The 27,342-nt window shown below is 38.3% G+C and overlaps 1 protein-coding gene across 5 annotated transcripts; it reads left to right on the top strand.

Moving 5' to 3' along the window:
- The first annotated feature begins 180 nt into the window (after positions 1-180).
- TOR1AIP1 (torsin 1A interacting protein 1) lies at positions 181-27,342 on the top strand. 5 transcript variants are annotated; one of them, XM_037145623.2, is made up of 12 exons: positions 181-670; positions 3,334-3,411; positions 5,222-5,281; positions 6,364-6,408; positions 15,022-15,063; positions 16,091-16,177; positions 17,107-17,166; positions 17,867-17,968; positions 20,360-20,401; positions 20,976-21,044; positions 22,670-22,726; positions 24,884-27,342. In XM_037145623.2, the coding sequence occupies exons 1-12, from the start codon at positions 181-183 to the stop codon at positions 25,669-25,671; spliced, it is 1,920 nt and encodes a 639-aa protein (XP_037001518.2). In that variant the 3' UTR covers positions 25,672-27,342. The 5 variants fall into 5 exon arrangements, with proteins under 5 accessions (XP_037001518.2, XP_037001519.2, XP_053519655.1 ...); XM_037145624.2 differs by lacking the exon at positions 17,867-17,968; XM_053663680.1 differs by lacking the exon at positions 17,107-17,166.

Consider the following 27,342-nt stretch of genomic DNA (forward strand, 5'->3'; position numbering starts at 1 on the left):
ATGGTCCCAGAGGCCGGTTTGCAGCACAGCAGCGACGACGGCGGCGGCAACACCAGCGATTCTCAACTGCCCCCCTGACCACCGCTCAGAACCCCGAAAAGCCATCGCTACCAACGGTTAGTGACTGTACTGCCCCCGCCAAAATCATCTTCGTGATAAACTCAAGCTGCGACAACAACTATGGCGGGCGAGGGGCGGAGGGCGGAGCCGGTGATAGGATGGGGCGCGTACGTCACACCTAGGCCCCCCCTGCGGGAGGCAAGGCGCCGGCTCGCCCCTCAAAATGGCGGCGGCAGTGACGCGCCTGCGTACGAAGTTGCGTCGCCGTGGCGCCAAGGCCGGCGGGAAGTGAGGTTTTCGGAAGAGCCGCCGGAAGTGTACGGTGGCTCGGAACCCGAAGTGGCCAAAGTCAAGTCCCCGACGGGGAAACGAGTCCAGATGGAAGAGTTCCGGTCCCATTCTGTAAAAGAGGAAGTGAGGGAAAGCGCCTATAATCTTCGTTCTCGGCAGCGGAGGCAGCCGCAGCTCCAGGAAGTGGGCGAGATGAAGACGCGAAGGGCTGCCCTCCTTGAGCAGCAGCATTCACAACAACCTTTGCAACAGCCATCACCGGTTATGGCCCGGAGAGGGTTACGGGACTCTCAGTCCTCGGAAGATGAGAATAACGGAGGTAACGCTCCCGCAATCCCCGTAGCGAGCACAGCTAGCGGCTTTCCCCGCCAGCTCATCCCTGCCGGGGTTCGGGTGGCTCCTTGGTCCGGATGGGTGTACGTCCCCTGGTCGTGTCCACCTCGACCACAGGTGGGAGAAAGGCTCAGGCGGGAGGACTGGAAAGGCAGTCGTGCGGAGCAATGAGCAGAGCCTGGGGGCTACGGGAGCTCTGCGCATCCCCGGGCATCCGTTAACGGGGTGTCAGGATTGCCTCTTCCTGCAGGGACGGCGAGTTAGGCGGCAGGCAGTTTCATTTCGCTTTACTCTGTTCTGCAACACTTTCTGCTAAAGCCACTTCCATTTCCTCCTTTGATTCTCAGGGGCTAACGTTCTCTGTGAATTATGATTCTTATCCAGCCTTCCAGCCTTTTCCCGTCACTATCCACGTGGGGAGAGAGAGGAAATTTGTGAGTGGGTGTTTTGCGGGATAGTGTAGTTGGCGAACTGACTTGAGACCCCACCCAAATACATACACTGAAATGGGGTGTCAGTTATCCTGAACTTGAAGCCCCCAGTGCCTGATAGACTTGGGCTGATTGCTCTTTCTCAACTGTGGTGGTCTGTGCCAAGAATTCGCCACAATGGGGGCCCGCGGTGTAATCCCAGGGGTTAAGGAGCCCTACAAATCAAGACTCTTAATTCTCATCTAAATGGGCCAAAAGTGTACTGACAAAGTGAGTGTATAGTTTTGCGTGAGTCACAGGTGAATCAACTCCCTTAATCAGTCCTCTCCCACCTTGCCCCCTAGTCCCCAATCTAACCGACACAGTGATGTTTCCTGTCAGTTGCCAGTAAGGCACCTGTGAGGTAAGAGCCAGGGAATTTGAATCACAATGGGATTACAAAAACCGTCGATGGCTACGAACCTGAACACGAATTTTCGGCTTAGAGTTGAGTAATACACTGCATATTTGCTGACACATTTGAAGACGCATTGACTTTGGAAATTTTATATTAAAGATATGTAAGTTACTATAGGGTGTAGTCACCCAAGACAGTTACTTGTGTGGAAAATAATACAATAACTAATATATAAGAATGAACTCTGTTTTGCATATTCACATCCGTAAATCTACTCTTGCCACACCCTGTAAGTTTTTTTAAATTATGTTTTATTGATTATGCTATTATAGTTGTCCTGATTTTTCCCCCTTTGCCCTCCTCCACCCAATACCCCCCACTCCCTCAGGAAATGCCCCCACCATTTTCAAGTCTGTGAGTCATGGGTATTGGTTTCCATTTCCTATACTGTATGTTACATCCCCATGGCTGTTCTGTAACTACGTATTTGTACTTCTTAATCCCCTCACCTCTTCACTAATTCCCCACCCCCCCTCCATCTGGCAACCGTCAAAACACTGTCTATATCCATGATTCTATCTTTGTTTTTGCTTTCTTTAGTTTGTATTTTAGATTCAATTGTTGACAGATTTGTATTTTTTGCCATTCTGTTGTTCATAGTTTTTATCTTCTTTTTCTTAAATAATGGTTTGGTGATGATAAACTCCTTTAGTTGTTGGGGTTTTTTGTTTTGTTTTGTTTTGTTTTGTTTTGTTTTGTTTGTCTGGGAAGGTCTTTATCTGACCTTCGATTCTAAATGATAGTTTTGCTGGTTAGACCATTCTTAGTGGTAGGTCCCTGCTCTTCATGACTTTGCGTATTCCTTGCCTATCCCTTCTAGCCTGCAACATTTCTTTTCAGAAATCAGCTGACAGTCTCATGGGAACTCCCCTGTGGGTAACTAACTGCTTTTCTCTTGCTGCTCTTAAAATTCTCTCTTTAACCTTTGGCATTTTAATTATGATGTGTCTTGGAGGCCTCACTCTCTAGTTTTATTTCCTAAGATTATAACATTTCTGACTTGTCATATATATTTGAAGGAACATGTTATACTTGAGTACTTATGTTAATTCTGTGTCTCCTTCAGTATCTGGAAGAATGCTCTGCACATATTTTTAACAGTAAATATGTTAAATTGTACTGACTCACAGAGCCTACTGCAGTCAGTGTAAGTTAATTTTTTAACACATAAAGGATTTACCTCTATTTTAATATATCTAGAAGGATCTAAACATTTTTTACTCTTCTGCTTTCTTTCACATCATTTGTGACACTCTAGCCCAGTGATTTTCAACCTTTTTGATTTCATGGCACACATAAACTTATTACCAAAATTCTGCAGCACATTTTTTGCCAATCCGATTTAAAGAATAGGTATAATTTTGATTCATTCGCACCAGATGGCTGTTGTTGTGTTGGCTGTTATCATTTTTTATTTGACATTCTAAGGGAAAAGAGGTCAGTGCCTCTGATTAAATAGTCAAGTATTGCATGTTTCAAAAATCCTTGCAGCTCACCAGTTGAAAATCGCTGCTCTGGCCCATGTTTTAGATTTTCTAAAGTAGTATATATACTCTTGTTGTAAAGCATGAGTGAGGAGTAGTTTATTTTTTTTGTGTTGACTAGTACTGACTAGTTCAATTTGTAAGTTTTGATAAACCTAATTTCACATTTCTAAAGAAATTCATTACTTGCATTTCTGCTCATACATTGCTGTTAATGCATATAATCTTTACCAGATTATACATCTGAATTTTAACAACTGTTGTGTTTATCCTATAGAGAATGAACCGTCTCCACAAACCATCCTAAGCCAAACAGTCTCAAAGAACACTTTGACGAGAACACAGGAGACTACAGGTGAGGCGGCGATTTGATGCTTTTCCTTACCTGCCAACTTTTTTTATGTATAGATAATAGCCTGGTTCGTCAAGAGTCCCAAATCGTACTATAGTCAGAGTTTTAGTGAATGTTCATAATAAGTATTTTATTGAACTAAGCAGTATGTCAAGAAAAGACAGTATGTACTTAAGTAGCTAAGTATTAGCCCCTTCATAGATGTTAAGTCAGTCACAGAACTGTCACAAAGTCCTATCATTGTCCCCAAGTACCTCACTGTCACTCTCCCGTGTAATAATTAGCTACCCAGTGATTCAGGTGGGTAAACTGCCTCATCTGCCTTTCATGTGACATGGATTAAATGGTCTGCATAGTAAAATCATGACACAGTATGGTCAGTTTTGTCAGTTTGATCCTGCATTTCATCAGATCTAAGACATCATCATCTTAAGACACACCAGCATTCGTTTTATGTGCCACCGGGAAGGAAGAAAGGCTGCTAATCTGTAACATACCATCAATTGTGTGCCGCATCCCAGCGTCAGAAATGTGAACGTATTACTGAAAGTATTTGCATCTTGGTATCAGTATAACATGGAAGTACATTCGATAATCTAAATTTTAAAAACTTAACTGCTTGGGAAAGCAGGGGAAAGAATTCACTTCAGTTATTAATGCTTAGTATATTTTGTTTTAGTTCCATTTATTTGTTTGCTTTTTGTTCTTGTTGATATTAGGAGAATCCCATAACAGATGATTATAGTTTTTGAAACTGATCATCCCTGGATTTTTTTTTTTAACCCAAATCCTGACTTATTTTCTTACCCATTACTTCTAAGGAGATTATGCTTTAGAGTTTCAACTGTTCTGTTCTCAATTTAGAACAAAATATATCTGGCTCAAGTTCAGTTCCCTTTATGTTTAATACCTTGAATAGCCTAGATTGTGCTAGAATTTTAAACTAGCATAGAAGTTGCTTTGAGTAATCACTGCTATATTCAGAGTTTCCAGGCCATTTGGAAAAAATATATTCTTGAAATTTTATTTATAGTAGATTTAATTGCATGTCCTTTATTCCTGGAGAAGCAATAATTTCTCATTTTTTAAATTTATAAAAATGGTGGAATTAAGTGAATTGATGTACCAAAGATGTTGAGTACGAGCCTATAGACCATTTAAAAAATATTATGTAGTAGAATGCCTTGAACAGTCTTTTCCAGTTCACATTAGGTCTGCATTTAAGGACTGATAATGAGGTGCATGGCTGCATAATCTGTGGAAAGATCCCTGGATGTTGGTTGAGTTACCCACCCTTAGTCTCAGGCTTTATCTGTGTGAGTTACTGTGCCTTACTCACAAGGCCCCTGCAGAAATAATACAGTACATGCAGAATTACTTTGTACACATAAAACTTAGAGATACAAGGGTTTTTTTCCTTTTCATAGCACTTTACAAAAGATGTGAAATTAATAAAATTTTGCTTAAACATATCTTTTTCTCCAGAAGCTTATGCTGTAGTTGAAAATGGAAAAGACAAAACATTTCTCAGTGTAGATGACACTTTGATGGAACCCATGCATTGATTCGCAGGACTATTTGATAGTACACTGTGCGTACAATCTAACTAGAAATCAGGTTAGTGCACCTTTGCTAGATTAGAGGTGCTCAGGGTTCTCTCACTGTAAAAGGTCTCTACTTCACAAGTGTATCCTTATACTTAACATAATGGAAAGCTCAGAGAAACCTTTTTTTAAATTAATAGATGATTGTATAAATCTAATATACTGAGGATCTTATTTTATATATTTTTTAATGTTTCCCCCCATATTAGTGATGAGTGAAGATATTTCAGTCAGCCTGTGTAGACCCTCTCTGAGAAGTGCAAGATCTGGTAAGAAGTTATTTCGTTTGTTGGTTTCATGTTTTTATAAATACAGTTTTGTTCCTGTGTAAGTAGTCTGCGTATTCCTGTAGTTCAAATTCAGCGTGAAATGTACCATGAAAAGGCTCCCGTGCCCTCTCTGCTTTACCCACCCAGTCTCGTCAGAGGCAGTCAGTTGTCAGTTTTTTGGGGTATTCTTCCAGAGACATTTTATGGAGATACAAGGAAATTCACGTATAAATGATCTTTTTTTTTTAATACAGATTTTAGCCCCATAAATATTTTTTGCACCTTTTTAAAAGATTTTATTTATTTATTTTTAGAGAGAGGGAGGGAAAGAAACACTGATGTGTAAGAAAAACATTAATTGGTCGCCTCTCGCACACCCACAACTGGGGTCCCTGGCCCACAACCCAGATGTGGGCCCCAACTGGCAATTGGGGCCTTTCGGTTTGCAGGACGATGCCCAACCTTCTGAGCCACACCAGTCAGGGCTGTACCTTTATAATGTTTGTTTTTATTTTTACTTAATATATATTGTGATATTTTCATATAAGTATAGAAGGGGCTGCCTTCCTGGTCCTTTGTAAGAATTGTTTTTTGTATGTTGCTGTGATTCTTTTTTGTTAGCATGATACTTTTAAACTAGGGTCAGGGACTTTTTATTTTTCCCAGTATAAGGCTAATAAAAAGTTCAATACTGAGGCTTTGTGGCTCAGGGCAATGAAATTTCTCTGCCTCAGTTACCTTTGTTGTTGTCTAAAACCTTGAAAGGGTGTTACCCTTAAACTATTTCATGACGACCAGAAAACTAGTAAAGTCATTCCAAATAGTCTTCTACTTCCTTTTCAGAGTTTTTTGGCCCATAAGTGGGCTTTATTATGGGAATGAAAAAGGAAACTTATTTCCACGTTAGATTTCTACCTCGCAGTCATATTCTATAAGAAAAAATTAGGTGATTTTTTAAAAATGACTACCAAGTGTTATAACGATAAAGATCTGTTAAGGTTTTGATGATGAGCCTGTGGTTAAGAACTATATGATGCATTTCCTTTGAAGCTCTAATCGTTTTCTCCCTATCTGTCTTGCAGATTCAGCGTACAAAACAAATGGAAATACTGAAATGAGTGAATTAGGTTTGTCAATTTCTCATTTTTCTAGGTTCTTTTTGAGGATTCTGATAATCAGTAGAATACAGTATACCCTTTTGGTCACTGGCTTGAGAATAGCACTTTGCTCATTATCTGGGTGTGTGGAGCACTGTCCCAATGACCAAGGCCTTAGTTTGTAATGCTGCTGTTAAAATGTATGTGAGAACAAGTGCATTTTAGTTTTATTTAGCCTTTGTTAAAGTTACATGGTTGAGAGAAAGGAGATAACAACTTACCAATTAAGGTTTTTCTTGAATTTTAAAGTGAATTTGAGGTGTTTTTCATAGTAAGTTCGGAGTCCTTTGCCATGTTTGTTGACCTGGTTTAAATTCTCTTCAGTGGTAGGCGAGGTTTGGTGGTTTTTTGTTTTTTGGGGTTTTTTTTGCATAGGACATGAAATACCAAGGTCTGTGGCTTTAAGTGAATCTACATTGATTGTGGTTGGACTTAGTTTTAAGTTAAAGTTCTTTTCTAAATTTGGAGATGAGGCAGATGGAGGGAAGCTTCATTTTTCCTTATAAATAGTTGCAGCTCTTTTTAAATTTATCTTTCACGTAAGCTCAGGCTAATTTCTCTAGAGACTTCAGGATTTACAGTGTCTGGGTCCTGAAAATGATTCGTGCAGTACGTAGCTACCATGTGTACTTTTATCATCTCCAGAGTTTCTCAAGTGCTATATTTGCAAACTGAAAAAAAAAAAGAGCTTATAAGTCAGACTCTTTTTTTAAAACTTTTATTTTTTTAACTAGAGATTCGTGGGATGTGTTGGTGTGAGGAGGTTTTTTTTTTTCTTTTATGAATTTATTGGGGTGATTTAGTCAGGCCCTTCATTGGAAGAGAACTTGGAGATAAAATAATTCTGCACTTTTACTTTCTATGCTAGAGTTAGAAATCATTTTTATTAGGATATTAGAATAAAAATTAACTTTAAATCAAGTGTTTTCCAGTTCAAAGGAAATTTTTGTGACATTAATATGGAGAATAGAATATATCAAATGGCTGTTTGTGATGTTTAAATACTAGTAATATCCCCAAACTGTTCTTCAGTCTCCTCTGCCTGCTGTCTCTCTCACTCTCACTCAAAACTATGGTTGGCATTAAAAATTTTGCAGGTACCGTTCTTAAAGGTATCTGTACCAGGAGTCAGCAAACCATAGATTCTGAGTAAAATCTGACCTACAGTCCTGTTTTTTCTTACAGCCTATGAGCTAAAAAAGAAAAAGATCATTACATTTTGTGAAATACTTATTTCTCATATATATCTATAAAAACTGAAAAAAGAGGGTTTTTTTTTTATATAGAGAACTTACATAGCTCAGGAACCTAAAATATTTGTTGTTTGGCCCTATATGGAAATAGATTGGTATAAATATGTTGATTTATACCAATGGGAGGAATAAAGACAGCGTATCACCCAAATTGTCATTGGTTGGTTCTAAGAGTAAATTCCAGGAGGTACGTACTAGACATGGATTTACTGTGACACTCCGTGGTAGGTTGTACTGGCAGCACAGGAAGACAGGCGACACCGTGGCTCCTGTGTTCTAGCTAGTCTTCTCCTTGAGAAAGCATGACAACCTCCTTTATGAAATCTTGTACCTTTGCCCCCTAGAGAAAACACCAGGTAAGCCAAGTTTTATTTGCTTGGGTGGCCTTCACTCCCCACACCAGCACATCCCACAAATCTCTAGGAATAGGAATGTTTATATAGTAGTAGAAATATACCTGGAACTTTGTGTTTTCCTTAAAGACTGCGGTCATACAAAAAAGAAGGTGAACAAAGTGTTATCATTAGTGGTTTCACCAGAGGAGGTGGCTGTAAGTGATCTCTTGTAGTACCTTTTTCTAACTGGTTGAGGAGGTTGGAAAAGTGACAACTTACATTTCATTATTGCCACGTGTCTACAAATTTGTCAAAGCCACAACTTTTATAATTTCCTAAAATAACTTTTTTAAATTAAGGGTAGTATTGCTCCAAGTGGGATTTTAATGTATGAACATAGGGAAGCTATCTATCTACACACACACATACACACACACACACACAAAGTGTGAGGCAAAAGTAGCTTTACAATTGTATGTGAAATACAGATTTTATTCTTGTATTATTTATTAATTATTGTATTATTTTCTATATGAGCAACCAACCATAAAGGTACTTTTGCCCCACCCTGCATATATTTTGTGTGTGTCCATAGGTATTTTTTATTTAATGTTTTAAACTTGTGCATATAACAGCCAAGAAGTTTAAAATAGAGGAAGCTGAATAACAAAAGAAGGAAATGAAATTAAAACTAATGTGGTCATAGATGCTGCTGATTCATTATCAGATTGCATGTAAATATTTTGCAGTTTAGGTTAAAAAGATGAAAACAAATGGAATTTTTAAAACTTTGTATGAAATCTAATTGTTAAGCACTAATTTCAGATGATTTTTTCTTAAGTTACTAAGTAATGTTTTTTAATTGGAATCTGAGAAATATGACCTAAAAGCCTTAACTGAAAAGCTTTTGTTCACCAATCCTAAAATCTATTCATTCATTAAAACAAACTTTTTTTTAGAGAGAGAGAGGAAGGAGGAGAAAGAGAAACATCAATTGTTTCACTTAGTTTTGTATTCGTTGATTGATTTTTGTGTGTGCCCTGACCAGGGATTGCAACCTTGGCGCATCAGGGTGATGCTGTAACCAACTGAGCTACCCAGCCAGGGCAACGTTTATTTTTAACCACCTGCCATGTCAGTGACTGGCCCAAATACTAGAACCAGAAATATTGAACCCCCCAAAAGTACAAAAATTATTTTAAATTAATTAATGTAATTGATCAACATCAGCAAGCTAATGAAAAATTACATGGTTAATGGACAAGTGCAGGGAAAGCATTTAACAGACTCTAACACCTGTCCATTATAAAAACTCTCAATAAACTAGAAATAGAAGGGAACTCTCCCAGCTTGATTAAACTACAAAAAACCTTACAGCTAACATACTTAGTGGTGAGAAACGGAAAGCTCTGTAACATTAGGTACAAGGCAAGGATGTCCTCACCACTCCTTTTTAGCATTGTGCTGGAAGTTCAAGCTAATGCAATAAGACATGAAAAGGAAATAGAAGGTATACTGATTGGGAAGGAAGAAATAGTAAAACTGTCTCTTCACAGATTCCATTTCTCTGGTGATCATCTATGTAGCAAATCCAAAAGAGTGGACAAGAAACTGCTGAAAATAATAAGTAATTTTAGTAAGGTTGTAGGATAACAAGGTTAATATGCAAAAGTAAATCATTTTTTTTCTATATACTAATAATGAGCAAAGGGAGTCTTTTTAAATTTAATCTTTATTGTATTTTTTTCATTGCCATTTAGTTCCCTTATACTTTCCTCCCACCAGCAATCACTACATTGTTGTTCGTGTCCATGAGTCCTGTTACCTTTTTGCTCAATCCCTCCACTCCCTCACTTACCCTGCACTGGCTGTCACCCTGCTCTCCACCTATGAGTCTGTCCCCATTTTCCTTGTTAGTTCGGTTTATTCATTAGATTCCACATATGAGTGAAGTGTTACGGTATTTGTCTTTCTCTGACTGGCTCCTTTCACTTAGCATAATGTTCTAAGGTCCATCCACACTGTCACAAAGGGTAATTTTTAATTTTTTTTTTTGCTGCTGAGTAGTATTGTATTGTGTGAATGTCCGGTAGCTGCTTTATCAACTCATCTACTGATGGACACTTGTGCTGCTTCCATATCTTGGTGATTGTAAATAATGCTGCAGTGAACATGGGGTGCTTATGTTCTTTCAAATTAATGTTTTGGGTTCCTTCTGGTATATTCCTAGAAGGGGGATCACTGGGTCAAACGGCAGATCCATTTTTTATTTTTTGAGGTATCTCCATACTGCTTTCCACAGTGGCTACACCAGTCTGCATTCCCACCAGTAGTGCAGAATGGTTCCCCTTTCTCCACATCCTCTCCAGCCCTTGTTTGCTGATTTATTGATGCCATTCCAACAGGTGTGGGATGGTATCTCTTTGTGGTTTTAATTTGCATTTCTCTGATGATTAGTGACGTTGAGCATCTTTTCATATGTCGGCCATCTGTATGTCCTCCTTGGTAAAGTGTCTACTTAGGTCCTTTGCCCATTTTTTAATTGGGTTGTTCGATGTGGAGTTTGTTAAGTTCTTTATAAATTTTGGATATTAACCCCTTATCAGATGTATTGGCAAATGTGTTTTCCCATTCTGTGCATTGTGTTTTCATTTTGTGGATGGTTTCCTCTGCTGTGCAAAAACTTATGTGTTTTTTTGTTTTTGTTTTGTTTTTTTTTGTTTTTAAGATTTTATTTTATTCTTAGAGGGGAAGGGAGGGAGAAAGAGAGGGAGAGAAATACCAATGTGTGCAAGATACACCGGTTGTGTCTCACGTGCCCCTAGCTGGTGACCTAGCCTGCAGCCTAGGCATGTGCCCTGACTGGAAATCGAACAGGTGACCTTTCAGTTCACGGACTGGCACTCAATCCACTGAGCCACAGGAGCCAGGGCCAAAACCTTTTTAGTTTGATGTAGTTCCATTTGTTAATTTTTTCTTTTGTTTCCCTCTCCCGGGGAGACATATCTGCTAAAATATTGCTGCAAGTATTGTCCGAGATTTTGCTGCCCATGTCTTCCAGGATTTTTATGGTTTCAGGTCTAACATTAAATCTTTGATCCACTTTGAATTTATTCTTGTGCGTGGTGTGAGAAGTTGGTCTAGTTTCATTTTTCTGCACATAGCTCCAATTTTTCCAACACCAATTATTGAAGAAAATATTTTGAGCCCATTTTATGTGTTTGCTTCCTCTTTTGTTTGTTGGGGGTTTTTGATTACTCCTTCAATTTCACTGTGTGTAATCTCTCTATTCAGCTTCTCTGAATCTTCCTGGTATAGTTTTGGAAGATTGTATGTTTTTAAGAATTTATCCTTTCATCCAAGTTGTCCAGTTTGTTGGCATATAGTTATTCATAATATTTCCTTACAATCCTTTGTATTTCTTTGGTGTCAGTTGTTATTTCTCCTCTTTCATTTCTGATTTTATTTATTCTCTCTTTTTTTTTTTTTTCTTGTGAGTCTGGTTAAAGGTCTATCTTGTTTATCTTTTCAAAGAACCAGCTCTTCGATTCACTGATCTTTTTGTATTGCTTTTTTAGACTCTATTTTATTTATTTCTGTTCTGATCTTTATTATGTTCTTCCTTTAACTCACTGTGGGCTTTGTTTGTTGCCCTTTTTCAGGTTCCTTTTAATTGTGAAGTTAGATTGTTTATTTTAGCTTTTCTTGTTTTTTGAGATAGGCCTGTAATCTATGAATTTCCTTTTAGAATTGCTTTCCTTGTGTCCCACAGATTTTAGATTGCTGGGTCCTCATTTTCATTTGTTTCAAGGTATCTTTTTATTTCTTCCTTGATCTTGCTGACCCACTCATTGTTTAACAACATGTTATTTAGTTCCATGTCTCTGCATGTTTTTTCAGTGTTCTTATGGTTGATTTCTAGTTTCATAGCATTGTGATCAGAGAAAATGCTTGGTATGATTTTAGCCTTATTAAATTTATTGAGACTTGTTTTATGTCCTAACATGTGGTCTATCTTAGAAAATGTTCTGTGTGCAGTTGAAAAGTACATATATTTTGCTGCTTTGGGGCGAAATGCTCTGAAGATAGCAATGAAATCCACTTGATCTAGTGTGTTGTTTAAGGCCACTGTTGCCCTGTCGATTTCTGTCTGGAAGATCTATCCATTGATGTCAGTGGGGTGTTAAAATTTCCAACTATGACTGTATTTCTGGAGATCTCATCTCTTCACAGGTAAATGTTGTCTGGGTTCCTTTCCAGCTCTGGTGCTGTGGGAGCCCAGCTTGGGATTCAGACCCCAGCTGCTGAAATATCCCTCTACAACTTCAGCTGCCACAGCTGTGGCAGCCCAGCCAGACCTCTTGTGCCTCCTCCACACTCCCTACCAGTCTCCTTGCTGTGAAGTGTTGTTTTGTTTTGTTTTGTTTTGTTTGTCTTTCCTTGGTTATAAGGCTTCTCTCAGCTAGTGTTCCTTTGGTTATTCAGGATAATTTCTCTACAATGTAGTTGTAAGTTCAGGTTGGTCCTGGGAGGAGGTTAGAATAGCTTCCATGTGCTCCTTTGTCATTGACTAATCCTCTAGAGACACGTGAAATTGCAAACGAAACACAATTACTGTCAGCATTCCCCCAATTGAAATACTTACATAAATCTAATAAAAGGTGTTCAAGATTTGAGAAAAACTACAAAACCAATTAATGAAATCAAAGAACTACTAAATAAATGGAGGAGATATTCCCTTTTCATGGATAGAAAGACTTAATATTATCAAGATGTCATTTCTTTCCAACTGAATCTATAGGCTCAATGCAATTCCAGTCAAAATCCTGGCAAGTTATTTTGTGACTATTGACAATCTCGCTCTAAAGTTTCCGTGGAGAGACCGAAGACCTGGAACGGCCAGCACAATGTTGAACGTGAAGGCAAAGTGGGCGGACAGTGCTCGGGACTCACTGGAAAGTGGTGGAGACGGTGCAGTGTTGTCAAAAGAATGGGCACAGAGATCAGTGAACAGAATAACGCGCCCACAGACAGGCCCGCGTGCAGTCGGCTGGTTTTTTTGACCGAGGAGCAAAGACAATATAATAGAGCAAGGAATCCTTTCAACAAATGGTGCTGGAACAACAGGACATCCATGTGCCAAAAAAAAAAAGAATGTAGACACAGACCTTGTACCCTTCACAAAAATTATCTCAGAACATGGGGAGGAGAGGCGGGGGAGGCAGATAACTATACTAGAACAATAAAAAAATAAAAATTAGAACAGATTACAGGTCCAAATGCAAGGACAAAACTATAAAACTACAAGATAACAGGAAAAAACCTAGACGACCTTGGGTATAATGGTGACTTTTTTCTATACACCAAAGGTAAAGTCATAAAAGAAACCAATAATAAGCTAAACTTTGTCCAAAACTTCTGCTCTGTAAAAGACATCTGATAAAGGACTATTATCTGCAATATAGAAAGACCTCTTAAAGCTCAACAATAGGAAAACAGTTTGATTTTAAAATGGCCCTAAGGGCTGAAACAGACACCTCGCCAAAGAAAATACACAGATGGCAAAAATCCATGTGAATATATGTGTATAAAAAGCTACTTCACGTGACATCAGGAAAATGCAATTTAAAACAGGAATGACATATCACTGAGTACGCATTAAAATGCCCAGAATGCAGAGCACTGGCAAGGCTAAACGCTGGCGAGAATGTGGAAGAAGGAACTCATATTTATTGCTGGTGGGAGTGCCGCGTGGTGCAACCACTCTGAAGGAGGCTTTCCAGCCTCTTAGAAAACTAAGCGTATTCTTACTATATGGTCCAGCAGTCTCATTCCCGATACATACCCAGGAAAGTTGAAAAGATGTCCTCACAAAAACCTGCACGTAGATATTTATAGCAGCATAATTCATAATTGCCAAAACTTGGAAGCAGCCAAGATATCCTTCAGCAGATGAACGGATAAACATATTGCTATGTCCACACAATGGCATATTATTCAGTGCTGAAAAGAAATAAGCCGTGAAAGCACATGGAGGACCCTTAAATGCACATTACTAAGTGGAAGAAACTAATCTGAAAAGGATACAAACTTTTGATTTCAGCTACATGATGTTCCAGGAAAGGCTAAACTATTGAGATAGTCCTTAAAAGATCAGTGGTTGCCAAAGGTTTCGAGGGTGGGGAAGGAATGAAGAAATGAAGCACAGGATTTTTAGGGCAGTGAAAATAAGCTGTGGTATCATAGTGATGGATACCTGTCCTTACACACTTGTCTGAATGCATAGATCAGCACCAGCAAGAGTGAACCTGTGAGATAGTGATTTGTTAACGCATGTTCATCAGTTTTAACAGATGGACCATTCTGGTGGGGATGCTGATAGGCAGATCGGAGGTGTGGGAGCAGAGAGCACATGGGACATGTCCATTCAATTTTCCTGCGAACCTTAAGTTGCTCTAAAAAGTAGTCTTAACTAAAAAAAATTGTTTTGCGTGCTTACACTGTGCAGCTATGAACAAGACTGAGGGAGTAGTAAAAAGGTAGTAGACCGGAAATCAGAAGAGCCAGTATTAGGTCCATCCTTAATCACTCGTTAGTCCTGACACCCTTAGACAATTCATGGGGTTGAGCCATAATCTAAAAAGTGTATTTATTGCCTTATGGGTTTGGGAAGCAGATAACAGACGTGTTTTGTTTTTCTTCACTAGCACCTAAAGGGACTGATATAGTTATCAACATAGAACTTAATGTCGCGCACACAGGTTACACTGTAGAGTACAAATAGACCTGTGGGTGAAGGAAAAACGAGCTTTCTGATTTTAGTGTGTATTAGCCCTATTTCCGAAAGCCTGGAGGGAGATATTAGTCCCTTTCTTGATTTAGCTAAAGTATAGTTTAGTGTGTCTTTATCTTCGCTTACCCTAATGTAGGTGCTCTTACTGTATACCTAAGCTTCAGCCTTTGATGTTACATCCATGTTTGCTTTTCTCATCTAGAAGCCACCAGTGTCCAACAGAAGTCCAGTTTCTCTGAAGAAGGTATTTTCTTTTAAAATGTCTTACAGTATAGTCTACTTTTTTGTTAATGCTATAAGCAATTTTGATGGATACTTAAGAGAACAGAAAATAGTGTCATTTTCCTTCAAAAAATATTCATGCATATCTGAACTGTCCCGTGGACAGATGAAACACTGTAGAATGAACGTTGATAGCCTTTATGTGCATTTTAAGTGTCTGTTGTCTGAGTTAATAATTTTAAGCAAAGCTAGTATTTTCGGTTTCTGACATGTGCCGGCTCTTGATTATTTTTATTAAGAGTTTTCCAAACTCTCATAATGAGTCTGCGTTTGAATAGTACGGTAAAATTTAGTCCGTTTTCAGGCCTACCATATCTGAAATTGGTCACTTGCGGGCTGAGATGTTTGTGTACCAGCATCTGTATAATCTTCACAGACACACGCACAAACACAGACACGTATGCGTACATGCACTCGTCTTCGAGTTTATGCACTAATAAGGCAAAATCAATGAGGTAAAGACTTTCCACTACTTAATACTCATTTTTTTAACTTTATTTCAAAGCCGCAGAATATAATCTTATAGATATTACTGTGAATGTTTGTTTGGAATATAATTATATACCTTAGAAAACATAAAATAAATGAGCTTAATTTTAGCTTATTTAAAACCTTATGACAGAATAGTAAACATAATAAAGCATAATTGTATATATGATCATTAAAAGGATTCATTTTAGTCCTGGCTGGTGTGGCTTAGTGGATTGAGCATTGGCCTGGAAACCAAACGGTCACTGTTTGATTCCCAGTCAGGTCACATGCCTGGGCTGCAGGCCGGGTTCCCCGGTGTGGGGTGCATGAGAGGCAGTGACAGACACATTGATGTTTCTCACCCTCTGTCCCCCTCTCTCCCAAAATAAATAAATAAATGCATTTTTCCAAAAAGATTCATTTGAATGTCGCATTGCTTGTTTTTGTTTTTTAATGCAGATCTTTAGATAGAGCATTAGAATAAGGAGTTTACTGGCATATCCTTGATTTCTTTTCAGGGGACACTGAAGAAGATGATGAAGACAGCTGTGACAGCACCCACCCCACTGTTAAGGTCAGCTCCACGGACTCTGTTGCCTCCAGAGGTAATGTTGCTTTATACACATACGATGCTTGTGTTAGGAGCTGTCTTTTTAGCCACAATATAAAGGTGTCCTGTGAATTTGCTTTTTTAGAATATACTTCAAAATATTTTATTAAAACCTTTAAAGTTGTATACTTTTATTTTTTTTAATTTAATTTATTTATTTTTAGAGGGGGAAGGGAAAGAGAAAGAGAGGTAGAGAAATGTCAATGTGCGGTTGCCTCTCTTGCCCCCTACTGGGATGTATACTTTACAAGTTGTATACTTTAAATATTTATTAAAATTACTGATTTCAGCCCTGGCTGGTGTAGCTCAGTGGATTGAGGGCAGGCCTGGGAACCAAAGGATCATGGTTCAATTCCCAGTCAGGGCACATGCCCGGGTTGCAGGCCAGTTCCCAGCAGGGGATGCACAAGAAGCAGCCATACATTGATATTTCTCTCCCTGTCTCCTTCCCTTCTTCTTTAAAAAATAAATTTTTAAAAAATAAATTTTTTAAAAATTACTGATTTCACTTATACATCTGACTAGTAATATAATGTAATATAGTACCTAAATACATAAGTCACTTTTTAGCCTGATTTGATGTTAATGGAATACAATATTTTTGTGCTCACAAGAAGAGTTCTTTGTAATTAAAAAAAAATTTGATAGGAAAATTGATCACATTGGCATTAGTACTCACTACACTATCAGGAGTGTTACTTAGATTTTCGCGAACTTTAATATGCGTAGATGGCTACTTTTATCTCTGGGTTGTTCAAGTTGTCAGTTGGGGTTTACCTGAATATTCTTACTCTTTTGATTACTCCTCTTTCTCTTGTAAAATGTATATTTTTTAACTTTTTTATTGTTGTTCAAGTACAGTTTTCTAAAATGTGTATTTAAAAGGTCAGGTATGCTGTGTATCGCACTCTGTGTGTTGTTTAGTTTTAGATCAAACCAGCAGATCCGGTCCACATTCTGAACCACAGTGGCAGCCACCACAGAGTGAGTAAGGCCGTGTCTTACAGTCACGGAGGCCCACCTGTGGGCGTGGGCGATGCAGTTCTCGTGTTTAAAAGATCCTCTTTTGCCAGTTTAATGTAAAAGGTTGAAAAAGGGCTATGGTGAATGTTTAAAAGCCTCATTCTGCATCTTAAATTTGCTTGAGTTCATTATCTCTATATTCAACATTGAATTTAAATTTAAAAAAGATAAAAGAAAAAAACTTCTTTCAATGATTTGTTGAATATTCTTCCTTGCAATATAAATTTGTTGATTATTTTAAATTAACTAATGTAGTAGTTTGAGTCTACTTAGATAGACATTCTAATAAGGATATAAAGTTTTATAAGCACTATAACTTTAACTCTTGCAAAAGTTTGGAATAAAGAAGGTAAAAATAAGGTATGGTAAAAAGTGGTAAGCTAGGTAGTAGGTATATAAAAGTTTTACAGACTTGCTTACAACTTTGTAAATTTTCATAATAAAATCAAATACTGGGAAGTAACGTGCCAAAAAGCTATTAATGATTTGTTTAGGATAGTAGAATCATTAGCAACGTTTTTCTTTTGTTTTTTTCTGTGTTTTGCAGATTATTTGCAATTAATATGTATTTCCTTTAGGTTAAACAGGAATGATACTGTCTTCACAGTTTTGTCCTTTATTTTTTTATCCTCAACCATGGACATGTTTTCATTGCTTTTAGAGGGAGAGGAAGGGGGAGAGAGAAACATCGATGCCAGAGAGAAGCATCGATTGGTTGTGCCCACACCTGGACTGGGGATCGGGGATCGAACCCGCAACCTATGTATGTGCCCTGGCCAGGGATGGAACCCGCGACCCTTCGGTTATAGCATGACACTCCGACCAGCTGAGCCGCACCGGCCCAGGGTCTTTTTTCACAGTTTTAAATCCAGTCCCAGGCTTTGAGTTATTAATAGATAAAAAATATCCTTGTATATATAAAATCTTCAAGGACTAGTTTTCCTTTCACATCACCTTTTTGAAAACATGAGATTCTTTTAAAAGAAAAAGTGTTGGGAAATCTGTTCTCTTTTTGTTTCATTTTGTTTTGTTTTTGTTGCTTAGCTAATTTTAATAACATAAAACCCCTATACTTGATAGAATTGTTACGCAAAACACATAAATGAATACTCTGTTCTTTTAGTAATACAAAATAAATAAGCAAGACATGAAAGTTTATTTATTTACTTTTAGAGACAGGGGAAGGGGATGAGAAAGAGAGATACATCTATCAATTGCCTCGCGCACACACACACCCCACCGGGGGCCTGGTGGACACCCCACGCATGTGCCCTGGCTGAGAATTGAACCAGTGACTTGCTGGTTCATAGGCTGGCACTCAACCCACTGAGCCATACCAGCCAGGGATAAATGAAAAAAAAATTTTTTAAACAAATTTTTGCTTCCCATATCAAGGGAAATTATCATTTGACCAATAGTCAAGTTTATTGAACAAATTTTAAATAATTATAAAATATTTCACTTTTCCCAACTTCAAGGTTTATTTTGTCCCAAATTTTGCATGTAGCTGAACTTTCAGATCTGCTAACACCTGTTGAATTGACTCCACTCTGAATTCTAAGGTGTTGGTCTCTTCTTAGAAATTTTTCTTTGCTTCTAACATTCCTTGCGTTCCTTCTTGACAATGACTAATGAAGGCATCACCAATTTGATAAGATGAGATTAAGCAGTCGTCATCTGCAAGCATGGTGTCCTCACAGGCGACTTTTAAATTTTGGAGTTGTTTCTGTTTTACACCTATTTCTTCCTTCAACTCTGTGATTCTACTTGTATTCTGTGCAAATGTGTTTATCTTTTGTTGGTTTTCAAAAGTAACATTGACATCTCCTGTAGCCACCCTCTTCATGATGGCTGCCGGCTGGGGGACTGTGGGAAATGTTTTATAATCACCATGTTCATGGAATTGCACTTTACACATACATTTATATTAGTTTTCAGTAGGCTCTAGGTTCATGACTTAAAAACTGAGAGGTAACAAAATGAATAAGCTGATGAAACAAAAAGCATTTGTGAAAAAGATACTGTGAATCAACTTAAATATTTGCCCTTTGTTATTCTAAATCTTTGATTTTGGGAGTTCTGAAATGTATCTTCCTATATAAATCATGCTACACTCATGCATTGGAATACTGTTTAGCCATGAAAAATGAGTTAATTCTGTATACTCATGAACATAGGTGATCAACATATGTTTCCTTGAATCTAAGATACCATTGATTTTGGGCATCACCGAGAAAGGAGAAATATCCAGTGAAACTGTGACATACGGTTGATTGTGTAGCCCTAAATCTGAGGGGTTTTTTAGAAAGAACTTTCTAGAATCAATGAACAGAAATATAAAAAATTATGTGTATTTTTTTAAAAAGCACTTTGTTAGTATAGACAAGACAAATCTGGAACAATGTATATCTTTTGTTCACCATGATATTTATACATGTAATGTTTTACACATAGTAAGCACTTAATAGATATTAATGAGTTTTTAAGTTATACCTTTTTTAAAGGTGTAATTTCTTTTATAGGTAGCATATATTGCATTTGTGTTCAGAAAAAAATTAGGTTGAAAATAAATTTACATCAGTGGGTAAAAGTAACTCATTTCTTCAGGACAGATTTGGAAATCTACCTGTTAGAATTGTGATTCCGTTTTCTAGTTCCATTGTATCACTTGACAGTTGTCCTTAAAACAACCCCAGAACATGTGTCTTTTATTTCCTAACTGTGCGGTGTCCAATATCTGCCTCTGTAACACACAGTGTTACACGTAGGTGCCAGGGTTTATGTATCAGCCCTACTACTTCGAGATGTAAAATTGGGCAAGCTATCAATTTAAGTTTCCTTATTCGTACAATAGGAATTATAGTGGTATTCACCACATAAAGTGAGAGAATTACGGGAAATTGCACTGACCTGGTAAACATTCAGCACAGCTCATCATCATTTTGATGGTATTGACCATACAGCTGACCTCTGCTTACCCAATTCTGAACAGTGTGAGGTTTAGAAGAGGGGAAACAATTATGTATTGTGTATGTTTGGGAATGAGGCAAGAAAGGGTTTTGGTTTTGTTTCTTTGATTTATAATATCTATAGTAAACAAGCAAAACATCTATTTCCAAGTATTCTCTGACCTTATCTCGGTTTTCTGTTTCAGGTCGAGACTTCACAGCTCTGGATAAGCCACATTTTGTGCTAAGTAAGTGGCTGGTGGGTGGTTCTTGATTAGTCACCCAATTCTAACCTGTCTTACTCTGCCAACAAAAGGTACTAACAGGATTTTAAGTCACTTTATTCTCTTTGCCTTTTAATTCACCACACATTGGTACTACATGTGGTAGTTACTCAGTGGTGTGGAAATATGTTCAGAACTATTTTACTGAAAGTAATTTATTTGCAAGAGTAAATGGTCAGCTTTTTCATCTTAAATAACATTGAAATCAAGTTCAAGTGTTCCTGAATGCAGTCATTCTCACAGACCACAGCAAAGGACTTGTACAGATGTGTTTCTTAGGTGATTATACAGGAGTGGGTAAAAGTAGGTTTACGGTTGTGAGTACATGAAACAGTTTGTTCTTGTGTTATTAATTACTTATTATATTACTTAATATTATTATCACTAACCTACTTTTGCTCACCCTTGTATATTTATTTGCTACCTATTTTGCTGGGAAGTCTTTCATCCTCTCAGATGTAGTTTTATTTAACACTGGAGTATGGTATACATTTTCAAAATATGTTAAATTATACTTTGATACACGTATTTGTTTCAGGCCGGGCACATAAAAAATCCTCTCTGGACTGGGTTGAACAAACTCCCCAGATAAGGACAAGAGTACAAAGTAAGTTGCTAAATCTCTGCCCACTATTGAAATCATTTTATTTGCTGTTTTTCTTGACTATTTAATGTACAAAACATTGAGTTCTTCAGATAAGCATATAGATTGTGATTTTGTTAGAAAGGGGAAGCTATGATTACTAGTTCAGCTGTTTCTATCTGCTTGGACTGGCAGGAGATGAACTAGGGGTGCAGTGTTCGGAGCGGGGTGAGCAAGCCAGTGGGGGCGGGCCCAGGCTTGACAGGTTGTCCGTCCTCTGCACCGGCAGCGCAGTCCGTGTGACATGACGGGCGTCTGCTCCTCGGACGCTCCCTGTTTCTGTTTGTAGCAGACTTTGTTTACTTTTACATAAATAAACTTGGAACAGCTTTACATATTCATTATTTTAAGTAATAAAGGCAGAAATCCACAAATTGTATTTTTATGTTTAGGTTTAGGATGGATTAGAAGTCACTGAATTTAAGAACTACCATAAATAGATGTGATAAAAAAATCATACTTTGAATTCAGTGTCCATCATAATTTCTGTAGCAATGGGTTTATATTAAACCTTGACTGTAAAAAAAAAACAAAAAAAAAAACACTTCACCTCTCTGCCTTCTGAGCCCTCTCTCTTCCACGTTAAAAATCTGTGGCCAAGCCGAGAAGGATGGAGGGGAAAGGAAAAGAGCTGTGATAGTCTTTAATTAGTTTCCTGAAGTAATGGTTGAAGAAGAGATTTGATGAAATTGTGAGAAAATTATTTTTGAAACCTGTTGTTTAACCACAAACCTAAGATGGATTCACTTGTCTATTACCAGAAATGATGAAACATTTTGTAATGTAGCTTTTATTTATTTCATTTAATTCTTTTCAGTTGCAGGTGACATTTAATGTTTTATTAGTTTCAGGCGTACGACCCAGTGGTTAGATGTTTATGTAACTTACAGAGCGATCCCTCCCTCCTAAGTCCAGTGCCCACCTGACACCACACAGAGTTACTGCGACACTATTGATGATGTTTCCTCCACTGCACTTCACACCCGGGGCTGTAACTGCCAGCCTGCACTTCTCAGTCCCTGCACCATTTTCACCCAGCCCCCACTGATGCAGCTGTTTAAAACTATTGATAATCGAAGTGGTCAGAAGCACCAGGAAACTTCTGAATCAGTCTTGAGCTAGAAAACAGGGTTAAGATTGAGCTCTACTCTCGAGCGCCTCACCGAGGTGGCTGCACATCCACAGCCCGAGAGTCCTCCGCTGCCTCTTTGCAGCATCATCGCCGGTCAGGTGTCGCGTGTGTCACTGTTTCAGGAAGAGTGTTTCCCGTCATGACAGTTGTGCTTATTTTTTTCATCTTTTTAACTTCACAACTCCTGTGCAGTAATTCAGGGCAGATACTTCAAGGCTTGCTCACGAAGCGAGTGCGTTCAGTGTGCTTGGTGCTAGACCACTACACGCAGTTGGGGATTGTGAGGGAGACAGGGCTGTCTCAGGGCTGCCACGGTAATAACGGGTGCTTCTGCTGCTTTCTGCTCCTGGCTGAGCTCCGCCTTTTTTCTCCTGGTGGAATTGGTATTTTCTTTTTCTGTTGGAAAGAACTTCACGTTGTGAAGCAAATTGATAGTCTTTATTTCTCCTGTTATTAGATAACAGCATTCAGAAATCAAAGCTTGGAAACCAGCTTCCATCGCCCTTCAGCCAACGTAAGTTTGTTTCGTTTTTATTGAGTCTCTAAAACTGGTGATCTGTGATTGTTGTTGTTTTTTTCAGCAAAATAACTTAATGCTATTTGAAGAATTGTATTTTAAGCACTTCAGCAGAACAAGTATATATTTTACTAGCAGTGAAATTCTTTAAGGATAAACTATATGAAATGATGTCTGGTTTTCCCCTTCGTTTTATTGTCCATGAGACTGAAAGTAAAAGTTAATAACTGAAGTTACTAATACTATTAACTGGGTGGACTTTGCTGAGTCAAAAAAAAAATGTCCTCACAGAGCATACATAATGGTATTACCTTTGGTTCTAAAGTCCACAGTGCTGTATTTGAATTAGATTGGACCACTTACCTTCTTTATAGCATTGGGGGAAAATGTTATTTTCTAAGCCTGTTTATTATTCTGAGTGAGTACTAAGAAAATAACAGTGATTCTCAGACTTTTTGGTCTCAGTAACACTTTCCACTAGTGAAATTAATCTTGAAAAAAATACGGAGTTATATATATTCATATTTACCTAAAATTAAAATTGAAAAATTTTCCTTGTAATATTACTTTATTTGTACATAATTTAGTAAGAAGATTGATGGGTTGTTTATTTTTTCTAATCTCTTTAATGCCTGGCTTAATAAAATGGAGCTAGATTCTTATAACCGCTTCTGCATTTAGTCTCTTATAGTATATTATTTTGACTGAAGTATCCACAGAAAATACAGCTTTATAAAGAAACGTAGAATTTTAATGGTTTCAGATAAGTGTGGATATTCTTATTTTGACACTCTCCACACTCAGCAAGTGTTAGTTTCTAAATGTTACTAGAAACTTGACATCTGAAACCACGTCGGTGAACTTTTTGTGTTCTCCAAAATTTATTGGTCATTGTCATACTTTGGATAGAATGTCATGCACTGGCCACTTGGAAAATATTGATTCACTAAGTTATGTAGTCCTTCTGAATGTCGAGACATTTGTAATACAGTGTAAAAAAGATTATATTTGTTAGTACCACCACCAAGCCCAAGACAAAAGTCTTTTTTTTTTTTAAAGATTTTTATTTATTTATCTTTTAGAGGGGAAGGGAAGGAGAGAGGGAGAGAAATATCAATGTATGGTTGCTTTTCGTGCGTCCCCTGCTGGGAATTGGCCTGCAGGGAACTGGCCTGCAGGGAACTGGCCTGCAACCCAGGAATGTGCCCTGACTGGGAATCGAACCGCGATTGTCTGGTTTGCAGGCCCGTGCTCAATACAAGACAAAAGTCTTTAAGAATTGTGAGCTTTCAGACTGACAGTGGCAGATGCAATATTCCCACAATCCTGATTTTCACTGGAAACCTTGAATTTCATAATTGGCAACAAGTATTGTCAGTTGTCAGGATCGCTTTATTTTCAAGAATGTCTATCAGATACGCAAGTCTGGCTAACCGTAGTTTGTCACTTGTTTCAATTAAAAACCCCACGAAAAGGCACTAACTAGTTCAGCTCACAGCTCAGTCGCACAGACTTCCTTTCCCGAGACCCCCGCAGTGCTGGGCCCTTCGTCAGAAGTGCTCTTGCATGTGCTTCTCGTTTCTTCACACAGAATATTGAGATTTGTACTCCAGGGATGAGCTTTAATAAGAAATAATTTCATATCAATTTCAACTGCTTTATGAAGGACATTCTTAAGTGAAACTGGTAACCCCGAGTGCATGGCCGTGAAGGGTGCAGATACCCTGCCAGCAGTGTGGCGCCCCGCCCTGTGATTCATTCCGAGGCATCACTCGTGTCTCACGGTGATCTGTTTTACTTTCCCCTCTAAGACCTTTTATCATTTCGGCATTGAGGAGACATATGCGTTTTATACACGTAACTTAAAAACCATAGATAGGAGATTTTTGTAAAAGCATAATAAATTTTATTTTTTCATTTAAATTTTTTTATTTTTTAATTACAGTTCATACACAGTGTTGTTTTAGTTTCAGGGGTAACCCAAAATTATTTATTTAAGAAAGTAAATTATCAGCTCCTTTCTTTAAATTCCTCTTTTGTCTAGTGGTTATAAAGCTTACTATTGGTTGTGCAAGTCACTTGCCCTTGAATCTAATATTTGTGTCTGTATCTTGCCCTTATATTTGTATCTGTCATTTCTTTTTGCCTAAGCAGATGTGACTAGACAGCCCAAAAATGCGTCTGTCACCAAGTGGAAATGGTGGTGGTGGCTGATACCTCTCCTTGTTCTTGTCCTTGGGTATCGGTGGTACATTATCCCTCCCGAGGTAGAAACCGCCGCTGTTCAAGAGTTCCAGAACCAGATGAAACAACTTATGAGTAAGTACCAAGGTCAAGACGAGAAGCTGTGGAGAAGGAGCCTAACATTCCTGGAGAAGCATCTCAACAGCTCCCAGCCGCGGCCTCAGCCTGCCATCTTGCTGCTCACTGCTGCCCGCGATGCTGAAGAAGCGCTCAAGTGTCTGAGCGAGCAGATTGCCGACGCCTACTCGTCCCACCACAGTGTCCCTGCCATCCGGATCGATGGGACAGGCAGAGCTGCTCAGGACAGCGATGCCGTGAAACTGGAGATGGACACGAAACTGAGCAACGGGTTCCAGAACGGCCACAACGCAGCGGTGGTGCACCGCTTCGAGTCCCTGCCCGCGGGCTCCACTCTGATCTTCTACAAGTACTGCGACCACGAGAACGCCGCCTTCAAGGACGTAGCCTTAGTCCTGACTGTCCTGTTGGAGGAGGAGACACTTCAAACCAGTCTAAGCCTAAAGGAAGTTGAAGAAAAAGTGAGGGATTTCCTGAAAGTCAAGTTCACCAACTCCAACACACCCCATTCCTACAAACATATGGACCCAGACAAACTGAGTGGGCTCTGGAGCCGGATCTCCCACTTGGTCCTGCCTGTACAACCTGAAAATGCCCTGAGAAGGGGCATCTGCTTATAAGGGGTGACAAGCGAGGTCATGTCTCAAGGTCTGAGAGTTTTTCAGACTTTCTAACCAGAGGCGGAATTCAGAGCTCTTTTTGAAAGAACTAGTTTCTTTTTAAAGGAAGTTAAGTTCTTATGTAAACACAGAACATCTAAATCATTTATCCAATCTATTACCTGTCATTTGAAAGAAACATTTCCCTATTTCCATTGAGATTTGTATTACTGGTGTTTGAGAACTGTGAGTTATATGCAGTCTCTTAGAAGACTGATTAGATTCTTGGTTGAGTCATCATTAGTGTTGTATGCCTAGTAAAAAAGACTAGACAATTCTTCCTGCACATCCCCCCAATTTTTCATTGTAGACTTTATACAGTTCATTGAGTTATTGTAAGGCAGTTCCCTAAATGCAACTGGGGGTTTTCCCACTTTTTTTTTTTTTTTTGTCATTTAGGTGGGAGTTCCTTAGTTTCTGCTTATAGGAACAAAAGGAATGAAAGGTCATCTGAGTGTGTGTTTGGGTTGGTTTTTTTCCTTTGTTTTTGGAGGGTGGGGAGAAGGAGGCAAAGGAAAAGAGAATTTGTGGAATGGGGAAGGAAAGGGGGGAAAAGTAAGTCTTTAAGATGAAATGTTAAAATAAGCCTTGGAGACTTAAATTAGTCAAACACAGTTATCTGAACTCCACTCTCAGTGACTTCTGTTGGGATTTGTTTTTCATGTGTTCTTTTTTAACCTTTTCAGAAATGTTTGGGCCTCCCAAACATTTCGAAGCATGTCTATCACACGGTGTTAAGCATGCTTGTTCATTTGAGTGTTAAGGGCAGGTAACTCAGAGCAGTTTATTTTGGATATGTTTTGAAGCTTTTTTTTTTTTTTTTAAGACATGTAGTTTCTGGGGAAGGGGGTGGGGGAGGCGTATAATTTCAGGAATTGGTAAACTCTTTGTTAACCAGCTTTCCTGGCCTATTGAAGGATTTAATCTGTGTGTCTGCTTGTTGCCATCTAAACCCTTCAGTGACACTCCAGGAACAAATACTGTATAAAGATTTTTCTATGCACTTGATACATTTTATTAAGAGTGCCTCAAGCCAAAAAAGAAAGTGAACTTTACTATATATGAAGAATGTTAAAACGTACTATTGTACATTGCCATACTATGGAATTTCAGTTGTAACTTTGCATCTATAACAGCTTTCTCATCTAGCAACTGCTTTGGTTTTCTTAGAATCTTAAAATTCTAGAGTCACCTGGTATTTTTTTAATTATCAACAAACCCTTTAGATGAAAATATTGTTTTTTGAAATACAGAGCAAGTCATTAGCTTCACCATTTACCTTTTGAGCCTCTCATGACTGTAGTAGAGTGTGGTCTAATTTCTTCCTGCTAGGACCACCTGTCCTACACCCCTTACTAAACTTACACCCCTTACTATAATTTGTTCCCATCAGAAGTTGGATCGCCTGATTTCTAGAGGATTCTAAAATAAAGAGTTTTGGGAAAGGCTTATTTTATACCTATATATTATATGGAGAAACAAATGTTTTTAATAAATGTTTCACTGACCAAAATAATTTTAAAGTAATTAATTTTACTTACCTTTCAGTAAAAATAAGTGTAGCAGCTGATCTGTAAATGACTTTAAAGGCTATTTTAGTAATTTAAATAAATTTACTTTTCTTAGTTTGTA

The sequence above is a fragment of the Artibeus jamaicensis genome, unplaced genomic scaffold (assembly GCF_021234435.1).
Source record: "Artibeus jamaicensis isolate MK-2021 breed Jamaican fruit bat unplaced genomic scaffold, CSHL_Jam_final contig_327, whole genome shotgun sequence".
In the NCBI taxonomy this organism is placed as follows: Eukaryota; Metazoa; Chordata; class Mammalia; order Chiroptera; family Phyllostomidae; genus Artibeus; species Artibeus jamaicensis.

What these genes read in the sequence shown, in the direction of transcription:
- TOR1AIP1 (XM_037145623.2), top strand. Translation starts at nt 181, where the DNA reads ATGGCGGGCGAGGGGCGGAGGGCGGAGCCGGTGATAGGATGGGGCGCG. An exon ending in ACAGTGGCAGCCACCACAGA is followed by an intron (nt 17,167 to 17,866) that starts GTGAGTAAGGCC and finishes CATTGCTTTTAG; the next exon opens with AGGGAGAGGAAGGGGGAGAG. An exon ending in TCCATCGCCCTTCAGCCAAC is followed by an intron (nt 22,727 to 24,883) that starts GTAAGTTTGTTT and finishes TTGCCTAAGCAG; the next exon opens with ATGTGACTAGACAGCCCAAA.